At 37.3% G+C, this 13,255-nt stretch overlaps 1 protein-coding gene across 1 annotated transcript in view; it reads left to right on the top strand.

Moving 5' to 3' along the window:
* The window catches only part of brinp1 (bone morphogenetic protein/retinoic acid inducible neural-specific 1), a 120,347-nt gene that overhangs the window by 59,511 nt on the left and 47,581 nt on the right, over window positions 1-13,255 (top strand). The window contains exons 3-4 of the mRNA XM_085463844.1: window positions 843-1,033; window positions 9,656-9,825. Coding sequence (XP_085319970.1) covers window positions 843-1,033; window positions 9,656-9,825 — 361 coding nt within the window. The remainder of the gene's footprint in view (window positions 1-842; window positions 1,034-9,655; window positions 9,826-13,255) is intronic.

Below are 13,255 nucleotides of genomic sequence, written 5' to 3'. Positions count from 1 at the left end.
AGAGATGCACTGAACAGAAAATAAGGTCATAACTATGTAATGATGTAATCTGTCAAAGCCATATGGAAATTTGCAGCATTTGACGATTAGAACACACTGCAGTAATCAAAAAAGTGTTTTTCCTAAATTCTAAATAAACCTCTAGATACACATTCACATAAAAGAAATGTATGCAGAAAGAATGCAAGATGATAATGGCAATTTCTGATTAAAATAGCAATAAACAATCAATTACAGTTAAAAATACACCAGGAATTCTTGAATAGAGATATTTGTAATGTTTTCGGTGAAATCTTTTCTTGATGCGGGTCTCGATGGACAGAAACAAGCTTCATAAACATTCACACTTATTCTCCATGATCTTTTTACACTGCAAAAACATGAAAACATCAAGGGCAGAATGAGTTGTAGTTAAGTCAGTGTTGCTTTTTTTTTGTGCACTGTGTATTTTTATATTTTCTTTCTTGAGAATTAAGTCAGAGCATGATGAAGAGGAAATGACCTTGAGCAGTTTTCAGGAAAACATACTGCATTACAGAGGAACATCGCAGGAAGCTGGTCAGATTACAAACTAAGCAACAATGATTATGCATGGTTGTGCCAGACTGAATAAACACAAGAGAATACAGTGCATCTTCATTATTGGCCTCTGTTTTTAAATTTTTTTTTAATGTTTTATTGCCTCATACAGTTGTATTCACATGAAAGACCCCAGTGTGCACTAGCTTTTCAGATAGAATTTCTATAAGTAATGTAGCTGCATTGTTAATGTTAATTGTTAATGTTAGTAGTGTAATATAAGGTATGTTGTTGAGAGCATGTTTTTCACTGGTGTTTTGCAGGGAATTTGCACGTTGGAAGGTGAGGAACACTGCAATTGAAAGGAGGGATCTTATTCGGAACCCTGTGCCACTCATGCCTGAGTTCCAGCGCAGTGTACGCCTGCTGGGACGCAGGCCCACTACTCAGCAGTTCATTGACACTATCATTAAGAAATATGGAACTCACATTCTCATCTCAGCCACCCTGGGAGGTAAGAGAGGTTCACATGTTTCATTTGCTCACTTCCATGCTTGATTAACAATATTACTTGTTTTTCCACACTGGCTGAAAAAGCTTATTACACATGGCTTGCTTAAAAGGTTCATGTCAATGAAAGAATTTATATGTAAGGGAGGATTTCTTTCAAGAAAAGTCTTTCAGGTCTGTTAGGAGTTTTGGACATGCATATGTAATGTATTTTTAAAAAATCTGATGATACACAGTATAACAAAAAAAATCAAGTATTTGGTAAGTTTTATTCCTTTTTGTTAATATTGCGATCAAATGCCCCTGCATGATTTCCACTGTGAAAATTCAACCTAATATTGTCCAGGATTATTTATTTACCAGCTTGCTAACAATGTCACATCAACTCAGTAAAGCAGCTTGAGGTCAACTCTTTCTTCATGGTTTTGAAAAACTCAGCCGCAGCTACATCACAAAAGAGCAGAAGAAAGCGGACGTGAAAATGTTCTCCAACCAAATCAAAAAAGCTGGGATTTTCAAGTGACTAACAAACAAGAGCATAAGTGTTTCCAATAAAGTGTAGCTGTTTCATTACAGAGAAAATATAACCTTTAACTCTTTCTCCCATGAACATGACATTTGACGACCTCCCCTGTGTCCTTTATAATGAGTTTTGACACCTCAGAATGTGTCATTAAAGACGTGGTTTGATGAGCACTAGAGAAGGTTTTTCCAAGGGTAGCCCTAGTAAGCTGTATAGGCAGAAATCACTTTCACTAGTGCACCCAGTCATTTTGTTCTGGAGGCAGGTCTGAACAGCAGCCGCTCAGTTCAGAAAACAGAAACAAGGGTTACTCTAGTAGGCATCCAGGGGGGGAAAGAGTTAAGAATATATATAAACAGTTTATGACTATATGAAAGACAAAACATTAATGAGAAAATTACAGGAAATTGCCAGGTGTCCTGATTTGTCAGCTGTCCATGGTTAGTAACTTGTACAGAATTGCAGGCAATCAACCAAATGGAAATGGCATGCTGTCTGCTAGATTTTTCATCTGGAAACAATTTCAGAAACATGTATTAAGTAGAGAGACAAAGACACATTTCTATTTCTATTTTCAGTTCATGATAATTGATCATTTCAGTGAACACTTTTCTCAGAAAACAGATTATCAGTCTGTATGAAAACCAATAAATGTGATTATGATGATGCTTTACATGGGCACTTGAAAGGTATTAGTAAAGGAATCCCAAAGAAGTTTAGTAGGGAAGGTAAGCTGCTGTTGCACCAAAAACATAAATAAACATAGCAAGAGCTAAGGTGTAAGGGAAGGTGTAGCTGAATCAGAAACCCTTGCAAAAAGTATAATTCAACTTACATATGATCTTCAAACTTACCTTTACTTTAAGGGACACAGTGTGCACTTCTGTGATTAATCTATAAGCATGACAGATCATCAAATTTCAGTGTAGATTGCAAATATTATAGAAGATTCATTCTATAGCTACTGTTAGTTACTATGAATATCAACACTGTTCTTAATTTCTAAAGAATTAATCAATTCAATTAATTTACAGTGAAAAAGAAAAGAAAAAAAGCATCAAAAGTATATTGAATGTACTTCACCCTAAAAAAAAAAAAAAAAGGTAAGCACCTGTGCTCTCCTAGCCTAACAATAAATGCTTTCTCCTCGCTATGTCTTATCTTATCACAAGCTCGGAGGGATGGATGAAGGCAGCTTACTCTGATTATGTTCCCAACTGCATTTTAAAGATATAATTAGTAAGATAATCTGCTCTGTTATTCAAACCTTGAATTATATAATTGCATGCATGAAACATTGCCAAGTAGTCGCTTCACTTGTGTAAATTGCCGTTTGTACTGCAGTTTTGTAATCTCATGATCGAATGCCTCTGAAAAATATTCTTTATACTTTTGTCATTATTATGATGCTGTTCAACAGGCTTGGGTCATGTTGCTCCAGACTTGACAAAGCTTGGGAAATGTGCATTTATGTACCCCAGTATCAATTATTCAGAGAGAACTGGTGTCTTTTAATTTAATTTTTAATTAAGTAACCTCAAACTATATTTGTATGTCAGAAGTGATATTTTCAAGTGGAACTGATGCTTAAGCATTAAGGGAAAAAAATAAATCTGGTAGCAGATTTCTTTACTTTCAAATATAAAGTCGGCTTTAATTATTTAGTTACACTGTGCAGATGAATATTAGATGTGAAGAGTTAGAACTGGGATATTTGTATAACCCACCCTGTAAAGTGATTCATCCTGCAACACCTTTTTTTTGGAAATTGGAAATACAATATTGAGCTGAAACATCATATGGGGGTGAAATAAAATTAGGAAGAATCCTAATACAACAGGTACATCAGATGGCTAAAACAGTTGAAAATAACCACAGTATCATTTTCACCCACAGCATCCTCCTTAAGGTTATTGAATTGCATCACCATATGTGGTTCCTCTATATTTTTACAGATATCCCCGAGCTCATCTACTTTGCCCCTGAGTTATCATCATGTTTTCTTTAACCTTCAGGCCTTTGTTTCAATTTATGGGTCAGCAAACTCTTATGTCAATCTTGGAATTGCCCATTAATGGTTATATGAACCAAGAAATGTGCATTAAATACTAGAGATGAAGTAAGAAGAGGAGGCTAATTCTCTCTTTAGCCACCTACACTTTGTGGTCTCATGAGTCATTATACACTTGAGAGGAAAGAAATGAATTCTCCTTCTCCCAGGCAACTTAAAGTTGAGTGTTCAAGTGTGAAGAGCGCCATTAGAGCCCCTCCGCCCCACCCGGAAACTGAAAGAAAATGTTACAATGAATTACCATTGTTATGTCACCTAGCATGAGTCGTTACTTCTTCCTTTCTTTGTCTTTGAGCTCTAAAGAGCTAATGAAAAGGTGTACATAGTCACAGCCTCTTCTCAATATCTTTTGTTTTTACTTTTTTTAATTAAAGGCAAAATGAATTCAGTTGGGTAGTTTGTCATTTATATTTGTTGTTGTTAAAGAGTTTCATGTAAAAGAGGTAGGATCAATGCTATGCTAATGAATGCTAATGAACTAGCTTTCTGTGTTACTAATTGCCTGCAAATATGGTGCTGTGGTAATGACAGGGTTAACTAAGAAGCAGATATTCTTATCTGAGCACTGACTGACAACGTCAAGGGAAAACATTTGTTATCTGAACATTTTTGACTGTTTTAATTAGATCTCAGTTTGTGGCACATTTTTTACATTTTGTTCGTTTGTTTGACTTTTCTTAATGAGTATCAAGTTATGTGTATTTTGAAGTGTAGCATATGATCTGAGTAGGGCTGCCACGATTAGTCAACTAGTCACGATTACGTTGTCTATCAAAATCGACAACGACTGATTTAATAGTCGACGCGTCGTTTGAAGCTTTGTAAGATCACAAAAGACGCAGGAATAAGTAGTAGGATTTAAGAGTGTAATAACGGACTGAAACAGAAAATGGCAGCACTGCATGTACAAGGATGCCAGCTGCCGTTAAACCCCGAAGAAGAAGAAGTAGCTCTGTCCCAGAATTCATAGCGCAGCCCAGCTCAGTTTCCAACAATGGCGGCAGCTAGTTAGTTTTAATATTACTCTTATTATTCTTTCTGGGTCACAAAATAAACGTTTAACATATTTTCAGGTGAGAATGTAGCTGTGTAAACCTCAAATATCTGCTCAGTTTATCAAGACACCACATATTTTCAAAAGCGCTCCGACGTTTTCGGAGACGTCTGTTACCCACTAGCTCGTTAGCGAGCCGGGGGCTAGGCTCACTAGAGCCGGTGAGAACACCGGACTCCCGGCAAATCGTTTTCAAACCCATCTTTCGCTACTCAGGTTAAACATATATAAGTCACTTAGATAACTTAAAAATTTTATTGTTTGGCTTTTTTTAGTATTTTATTTGTTCCTGAGTAAATCGGTTTGGCTGAGATCAAAGTTATAGTTTTTGCACAGCTGAATAAACGTCCAGCAGACAGCTGATTATCAGAAGTGTGAGATGCTCAAGAATATACTCCGGTGTCCCAGTATATTTTAGATAGCAAGGAGTTTATTAAACTTCACCGAAACAATCTGCAAATTTCATTAAAATTTAATAAACTATCATCTTGTCTTTATTTTTAGTTAGCACATACCTTAAACACTTAAAACTGTAAGCTAATGATAGTTATATAAGAGCAGATGCTGCTGGTGCAATAATCTATACGTTTTATGTCCAATGGATGCATGATCTGATTAGTCGACTAATCGCAAAAATAATCAGTGACTAGTCGACAGAGATGGGCAGTAACGCGTTACTTGTAACACGTTACTGTAATCTGATTACTTTTTTCAAGTAACGAGTAAAGTAAGGGATTACTATTGCAAAAACGGTAATTAGATTACCGTTACTTTCCCGTAGGAACGCTGCGTTACTGCGTTACTAAAACCATGATTTTTTGCAAGAATGTCTCACGACAGTGACGTAAGCGAGTGTGCCGTTAGTAACAACAGCTGTGTGCAGATCAACAATGGATCACATATCGATTGTGGGAGAGAGTATGAGCGTGCAGCGTTTAAAGCGTGGAAGTACTGACCTTACTTTGAGTTTGACTCCATAAAATGTGACAAAAACATTAGCGTCCATTGTGCGTGGGAAGAAAACTTCTTTTTACAGCGAAAAAAACCCCTAAACTTCCAAGCAAGCACCGAGTGCGCAACGACATAATGGGAAATTCACAGAGAAAGTCGCGGTTTCTTCAACTGACCGCGGCACACGTGCACCAGGGTAAACCTCCGCCTATCCCAGTCCTGCTTTACAGGTGAAAATAGAGCAAAAGGACCGCTGAGTCTTTGACTTTATTTATTTTCTGCTGTGTTTTACTTGCATCTATTTGAAAGAGTGAGTGTAAACACAAAAAATATTTTATTTTATGTGCTGGAATGTGCAGAAAATAGCTTTAAATGTCAAACTAATTTATTCAAGTCAGAGAATGGTGCATATAATTAAATTTTTGCTTGATGCATAAAGTTAAAAGATTAAAACTGATAAAACAAGTTAAAAAAAGAGACTTTTCCATTTGATTACATTTTATATGATGGATTATGTAGAAAAAGTAGAATTGGGCTGAAAGATCTATCGCTTTATCACCTCTTCAGGTTGTAAATCGTGTTTTTAAAAAGTAACTAAGTAACTAAGTAATTAATTACTTTTGAAAATAAGTAATCAGTAAAGTAACTTCTTTGGGGAAGTAATCAGTAATTAGTTACTGATTACTTTTTTCAAGTAACTTGACCAACACTGCTAGTCGACTATCAAAATAATAGTTTGTGGCAGCCCTAGATCTGAGTTTAGCCCACTGCGGTTAAAAGACTTGAAGCAGTTAAAGTGAAAATATACCTCAGTTTATGTTTTAACTGAATTTGAAGATGAAATAAATAAATTAATAATTAAGTAAATAATATGTACATAAAACAGTTGGCACAAATATTTAACACCTCAGGCTCTTTGCCTGAGAACAATAGTGTAAGTGAAGCACATTTGCTGACAGGAAAATTCAACCTTTCGGTGTGTCAGTAGTGAAGACGTCTGCAAAAGTAAGGCTGTATATAAATGCTAGAGGAGGTATTGCTTTTAGGGAATGTGAAGGACAGATTTGCATTTTGCTAAAGCTGTAAGGAATATATTTTAGCACATCTGTCATTTTCTATCCTTCACATGCTTGAAATCATTTTTCCACTTTAAGTGAGAGAACTGCTGTTTCACTGTGACTTCCATGGGTGTGTGCACAGCCAACTATAGAGCATCTGAGTCGAGTCAGGGAATAGAGAAAAAAAGCTTAAAAGGAGACACATCCAATTAAATCCAGCAGACAACTATAGCTACTTTGGAGAGTTCATTGTCCTACATACATCTGTGTGGAGGGATTTAAAAAATACACGTTCTGCTCAAACATTTTGCAAAACAGCAAACACTGTCGCTTTAATTGACAACATTCATTTCTGCCTAGCTTTTGCCACTAAGAACTAATCTACATTAACAACAACAACCACAGTGCATTTTTTAAAAATGTATTTGTAGTTAACTGAGAAAGAGTGCATTTACTTTACGCTCTGTTAGAGCTGTTGCGCTAATAACTGCATGTTAGCTGAGGAGACTCCTTTGCCAACCAACACTCTGTTGTGATTACACAGACTGACTGAATGAAACTTATTCAGTGTCTCATATCTTCTGCCATGAAAAAAAAGAAATAGTTTATTGAAATGACTTGTGGTTGCCCAAGGCTAAAGTTCATATGCAGAACTATGGCTGTGCCTCTGGTTGTAGAGTAAAACTGCCCAGTGAAACTTGCCAACGCTTCTGTCAACAACAATATCTTTTACTCCATTATACCAGAATATATCTTGCATAAACCCGAAGCAAATGTGTAACTGGCAATAGCGTTATGCCGCTGAAGAGAAGGGTAGAAAATTGGTTGTGAGTGTTACATATACATTTTATTATAAGCGTTAACCTGTTTTAATCACGAGATTATTCATAAGAGAAGTAAGATGTTTACAATAGAGCTAAGTAGTTGTTGGGTTGTGAAATAGAATTCATCCTATATTGGTTTATTATTTACACAATTTTTGTCATCAAACATATGTATATATAGTTAAGTACAAAAAATAGATGTAATTTTTCTGTAACGAAGTAACTAAAGTAACTGCAGACAGCAACACCTATCAGCAAATGCAGGGTATGTTTGTGTGTGTCCTGTGAATCTGTGACTAGGTTATGAAGTCATTTGAAAGCACTCACTTAGGTTCTTTGAAAAGGTTTCCCACACATGTACCACTGGCATAAAATGGGGCTCTCCCTACCATTCCATTACACTAGGCAGTCACATATCCTCCATGACCTCTACATTCATGCAAACACAAGGAAAGTGAAAAAAAAAAGAAAAAGATATTCAGAAAACATGCACGGAAACACTGATTTGAGATGAAACAGTTTAAAATACCTCTCAGCTGTAAACACATACACCCTACACGAGCTGATTATTTCTGGCAATGTGCCAGCGAGGTGCCCCGCAATAATGTAGCACAATGTATTACTTATAGAAAGGTGCACACAAATGACTTTTTTAAAGCCAGAGAGGTAATGATTTTTCCTGGCCAGCTAGCAATAACCACAAAATATTTATGTATAGAAGACCTTTATGCCACACTAAGTTGAAATAGTGATAAAAAATGGCAGATCAAGGGCTTAATGTGGGACTATTATTCTTGTGCAGTGGTGTAAGTCGAGTGTATGTAAGTAACTTTGCTAACCCCTGAGGGACAGAGAGCATTGCAGCATCGGAGAATCGGCCCTCGTCCCCTCAGTGTTTGTACTCTAACCAGGCATGAGACATTGGCCCTGACTGCTACCCACCCCTAGTCACGGTCACCACAAGTTAAATGACCAATTCCAATGCATCGCTTGGGGCCAAATAACCATTCACAGCACTGTAAACCTGAACATATGTGACACGCTCTTGAAATAGTTCCAAGCATATGGTTTGCCATTTGAACAGTAATCTTTGCAGGATAGATTGTGTGCGCTTGCAGAAGTGAACTGATATTTGCTTGTTTGCTTTTTATGAATCTGTTTCTCCTTGTGGGAATGAAAGACTGAGAAATATGATGTGTACTGATTGAGCATCTCAGCTCTTTTTAGTGAGTCAACAAACGAGCACAAGACATGCAAACTGAAATGGTTGTCTGGTGCGCTGTAAATATTTAGGCCCTTTGCTGATCTAGACTTTCATATTCTTGACCTTACAGGCACTTTCTGCAAGATCAGGTTGAATTCAGTGAGTTGACACACTTACCGGTACTTCTCTTTTTCAAGTGTTTTCTGAAGTGTAAAGACGGACTTACTTTGTCATCTTTGATAATAATAGCATTTAAATTATGAAGTATGTAATCAGTATAGGATCAGTAATGTGATTGAACTGAATACAGTATTTTTGTAAAAATATATAACTGGGGGAGGATCTGGGATTTGTGCAGTCTTCTTGAGGTAGCTAAACTGGTTCCACTACTTACTTTTACCCTTTTCGTATTTTTCTTTTAAAATATTTGCATTCAATTATTTCAAATCAATTATTTGTGTGTTTGTATCATGCCTATTCTTTTCCCGTTCTGGGTTCTTTTCCAAGAAAAATTCGGATGTGATATATTTACCACAAGACCACAGGATGAAATTCCTGTGGTATTGTGGTAAAAATTCTATATCACTACACCTCTTGTGGAAATAATGCAATCCCAATAGGGGTAAATCTAAGGGCATTTTCCGGGGATGGTGCCAGCTGGGGATGAAGCAGCAAATATGTGACTGTTCTGGGAAACCTAAGGCATCTGGTTTCTCAAGCTAAAGCTCCTAGCATTGGTATTCATCTCTGACTTCTCTGTTATATTGAGTGCTCCACCGGCAACCAAGATAAGACTGAATATGACAACTTTCACATTCAATATATGTACAGCTCTTGCTTCGCTTTTGTAGTACACTGGATTAAAAAATAATGTCTTCATTGCCTTAAAAAGTTCTTAAAAAACATGCTTATATAATTCCATTTCTTTTTGCCACTTGCAGGGGAGGAGGCACTGACAATGTACCTGGCCAAAAACAAGCTGGACAGAAAGCTTGCCAATGCTACTCAGAATGTGGAAGCCCTTCATCAGTTGGCTTCGTCTTACTTCATTGACCGTGACGGTACAATGAGGAAGCTGCATGAGATCCAGATTTCCACCAATGCCATCAAGGTTAGCAGATTTTAAACATGCACATTCACATACAAATATTTTTGGTTCCTGATTTGTTGTGCATGAATTTATGCTTTTTCATAATACATGTATAGATGTATTGTGATATTCAGTGCAAAGGAAGTGCGTCAAATTGACAAGTGAATTTCATGTGTGCTCACTTAGACAGTCAGAGAAATACTTACTTTCTCTTCCTCTAGAGAGACATATGTTGCATAATACAAATAAATTAAAGTGAAAAGACAAAAACACAAACACAGTGCATTTCATGAATATACATTAGCCATTGTAAGGATGGTGGAAATAATCTGAATGTAATACAGGGTGTCTTAATTAGCATATTTTGCCAAAGTATAGAGGAGCAAGCACGACGATAGATAACCAGTGTTAATGATGGCACCACAGGCTGAAGACTGAAAGTAGATATACTATACACATACAGTAGTAAACACTTTGACTGGACAGACAAGTTTCCTATATGGATGCTTATGAGAAGTCAGGGTCAGATGATAATCTGCAACACATACACACATGATAATGTGCATTAGTGCACAGGAATGATTTTTTTACTGCTAAAGACAATATATTTGTTTTCATCAGTGTTCACCGAATAACTGAAACAACAGCAACAAAGGAAAAACAAACACACAACTGTATTTGTAGTGTGAGCCTGCTGCATGCAACTGCTTGCTCACTGTTTATTCAGACTGATTCACCCTTTCAGTGAGGAGAGGGGGCTAGGAGCAGCAGTTGTAAAAACATGTAGATGTGCCCTGAAATGACAGCTGTACAAATACGTATGTTTATTTAACAGAAATTGTAGATTGGGAAGGACCATATAAAATCATACCAATCTGAGAAAGAACTGAGGAAAGTTGTGTTTGTTTGGAAATAGAGCAGGAAGCTAACATGCCCTGAGGTAAAACTGTGTCTGCTGCAGTCAAATATTAACTACTCTGAGTGAGTTAGCTGGTGTTAATTTCAAGCCCAGCTGATCATAATTATTTAGACTTCTCTAGTTTTCCAGGCATTTGCAATCACACAATTCTTAGTGAAAAAAAAAGCTTGCAGATGAGAAATTAGGCAGCGAATGCTACCTAATATATAAATAGGATGTTGTCTTGTAAATGTCATCAAAGATATAACTATAAAAGGTCAGCTGGACAAATTTTGAATTTTCAGTTGTGAAGGACTGTTTCAAAATGTGTGCCCGAATCTATCTATCTATCTATCTATATATATATATATATATATATATATATATATATATATATATATATATATATATATATATATATATATATATTTGACAAATTCTTTGACAGATTCTTTGCCTTATTCTGGGTAATGGCTAGAAATAGTGTTGAAATCCCCGTAACTCTAAAATTCCCACAGCAGTTGTGATGCACCTGTGCTTGCACACCTGCACTAAAATCTGCAGGATAACTCTCTTATACACCCACCAATGCTCCACCTCCCTATCTTCATTCAAGGAGCAGATCCTGAGCTTTTTGTTGTTGTGAGTGACAAGTGGATTAAGGGGGTTTGGCAGATGAGAGTCCAGGTAGCAGGAAGTCAAGCATGACAAAATTAAGCAGACCTGACAGTGGCTGCTGAGTCAGTTTCTCAGAAAAGGAAGGCAGGGCGTGTGGAGAAGAGAGACCATCCATATAGCACACATACACAAAGACACACACACACTCACAAACACACACATCGAAAGCTGAGAGGGCTACATGTCTTCTGATCCAAACCGATGGACCAATAACGTATTTCAAGAGGAGAGGGTTTTTTTTTTAAACTTGAGAAAGGGGTGGGAATGGATTGGTGATGGGTAAGTTAAGGAGCTAATGTCACGCAAGAAGGGTTTCTTGTGCTTATCACGTACTGCATGAGGGTTAGTAATGAGTTGTCTTAGACACTAAATTGATGTTTTTTGCTTTTTAACAGGATAAAATAGCCACCTAATAGGTCTGTTCTATCAAGTGAAACAAACATGGCTGTGCACAGTCAGAATGGCAGTGAACTTGTAGCGTGGGTGGTGCAATCCAGCAGTTACATAAAAGAATGGAACACAAATCCATGCTTTTATTGGTTAAAACTATGGTTCCCAAGCTCTTTTTGCTAGACCCCCCTTTGTCTTACAAGAAAAATGTTCGCCCCCCTGAAACGCAGCTGTTTCGTCCACACGTAAACGGCGTTTCAAAACACCGAAACGGAGATTTTTTAAAACTCCTTTTTTTGCGTTTACGTGTGGACGAGGAATACAGAGTTCGTCACGCAACATCAAAGGTATGTGCTTTTTTTTCACGTCAGGCTGTGCGCCACGTTATTGTTTACATGAGATGAATTGCAGAATGGCAGATAGAGACAAAATACTGTTAATCTGACTATCTGCAGGTATTACATGCTTACATACACACGTAGTTACTGTCCCTCCATTTAGAAAGGCAGAGGCGTCACGATGTAATTATTTTATGTGTAGTTGTTTTTTTCCTGTGTAATAATATTCAACATTGCTATCAATACATTTTTCAAAAAATGCCTCTTTGTGCAAAATGAGTTCAAAAACATAAACAGCTGTGGGATACTGTTTGTCTGTGATTTGAACCGGGCAACAGATCGTGGCAGGATCAGCCTGATGTTATTTGGATCCCGCTGTAACTTTACAGTATAAAGAGCTAACATCTCCAAAATGTCAGGAGTAGTTAGTCATTATGAGAAGTGTTTGTGAACTAAAAATCAAGAATGTGGGATACTCTTTGTCCGTGATTTGAACAGCCCAGCGCTGCTCCCAACGAAGGGAAAACCAATTCTGCAGGGGAGACCTACCTCGGAACTTGTGCAGGTGAAACCAAAGCGAAGATATGCTTCACCATATTTTCTAGTCTTTAGCTTAGAATAAAGTTGGTTTGGAAACATATTCAGCGATGTTTCATCTCCTGCTTTGCGTTTGTGTGGGCGCCCCATGCTAGCAGTGTCCAAGCATTTTTTTTCCCCCTTTTCATACCGCACCCCCTCTGCAATGGCTCTGCGCCCACCCCCCACCCCAATAGAAATATGTGGTGACTAGATTAGAGTCCTTGCCCTTTGCATGTAGTTTCCTATTTTATTATTATATTGATTTACTGGAACTATTTGGGCATCAGCCTTTCTGCAGTGGGTGTGTTACACCCAGCAAGTAAGAGTGCTTGGGGTGTGAGGGGGAGACTTTTTAAGAATATCAACTTCTTTCTTTTTTACTCCACAGAGTAGCAATTGGCTATAATTTGTACTTTTGTTTAGGAATATTATAACTGGAGAGTGTCCGGATAGCTTGTCTTAATGGCTAGGGCTGCCACGATTAGTCGACTAGTCACGATTACGTCGACGATTAAGGAATTTAATTTTCGGAGACGTCTGTTACCCACCAGCTTGATAGCTAGAGGGT

This window comes from Copadichromis virginalis, linkage group LG7 (assembly GCF_057382275.1).
Source record: "Copadichromis virginalis isolate Kocher_CV1m ecotype Utaka linkage group LG7, C_Virginalis_male_GT1.1, whole genome shotgun sequence".
Lineage (NCBI taxonomy): Eukaryota > Metazoa > Chordata > Actinopteri > Cichliformes > Cichlidae > Copadichromis > Copadichromis virginalis.
This window is presented reverse-complemented; position numbering and strand designations above follow the sequence as displayed.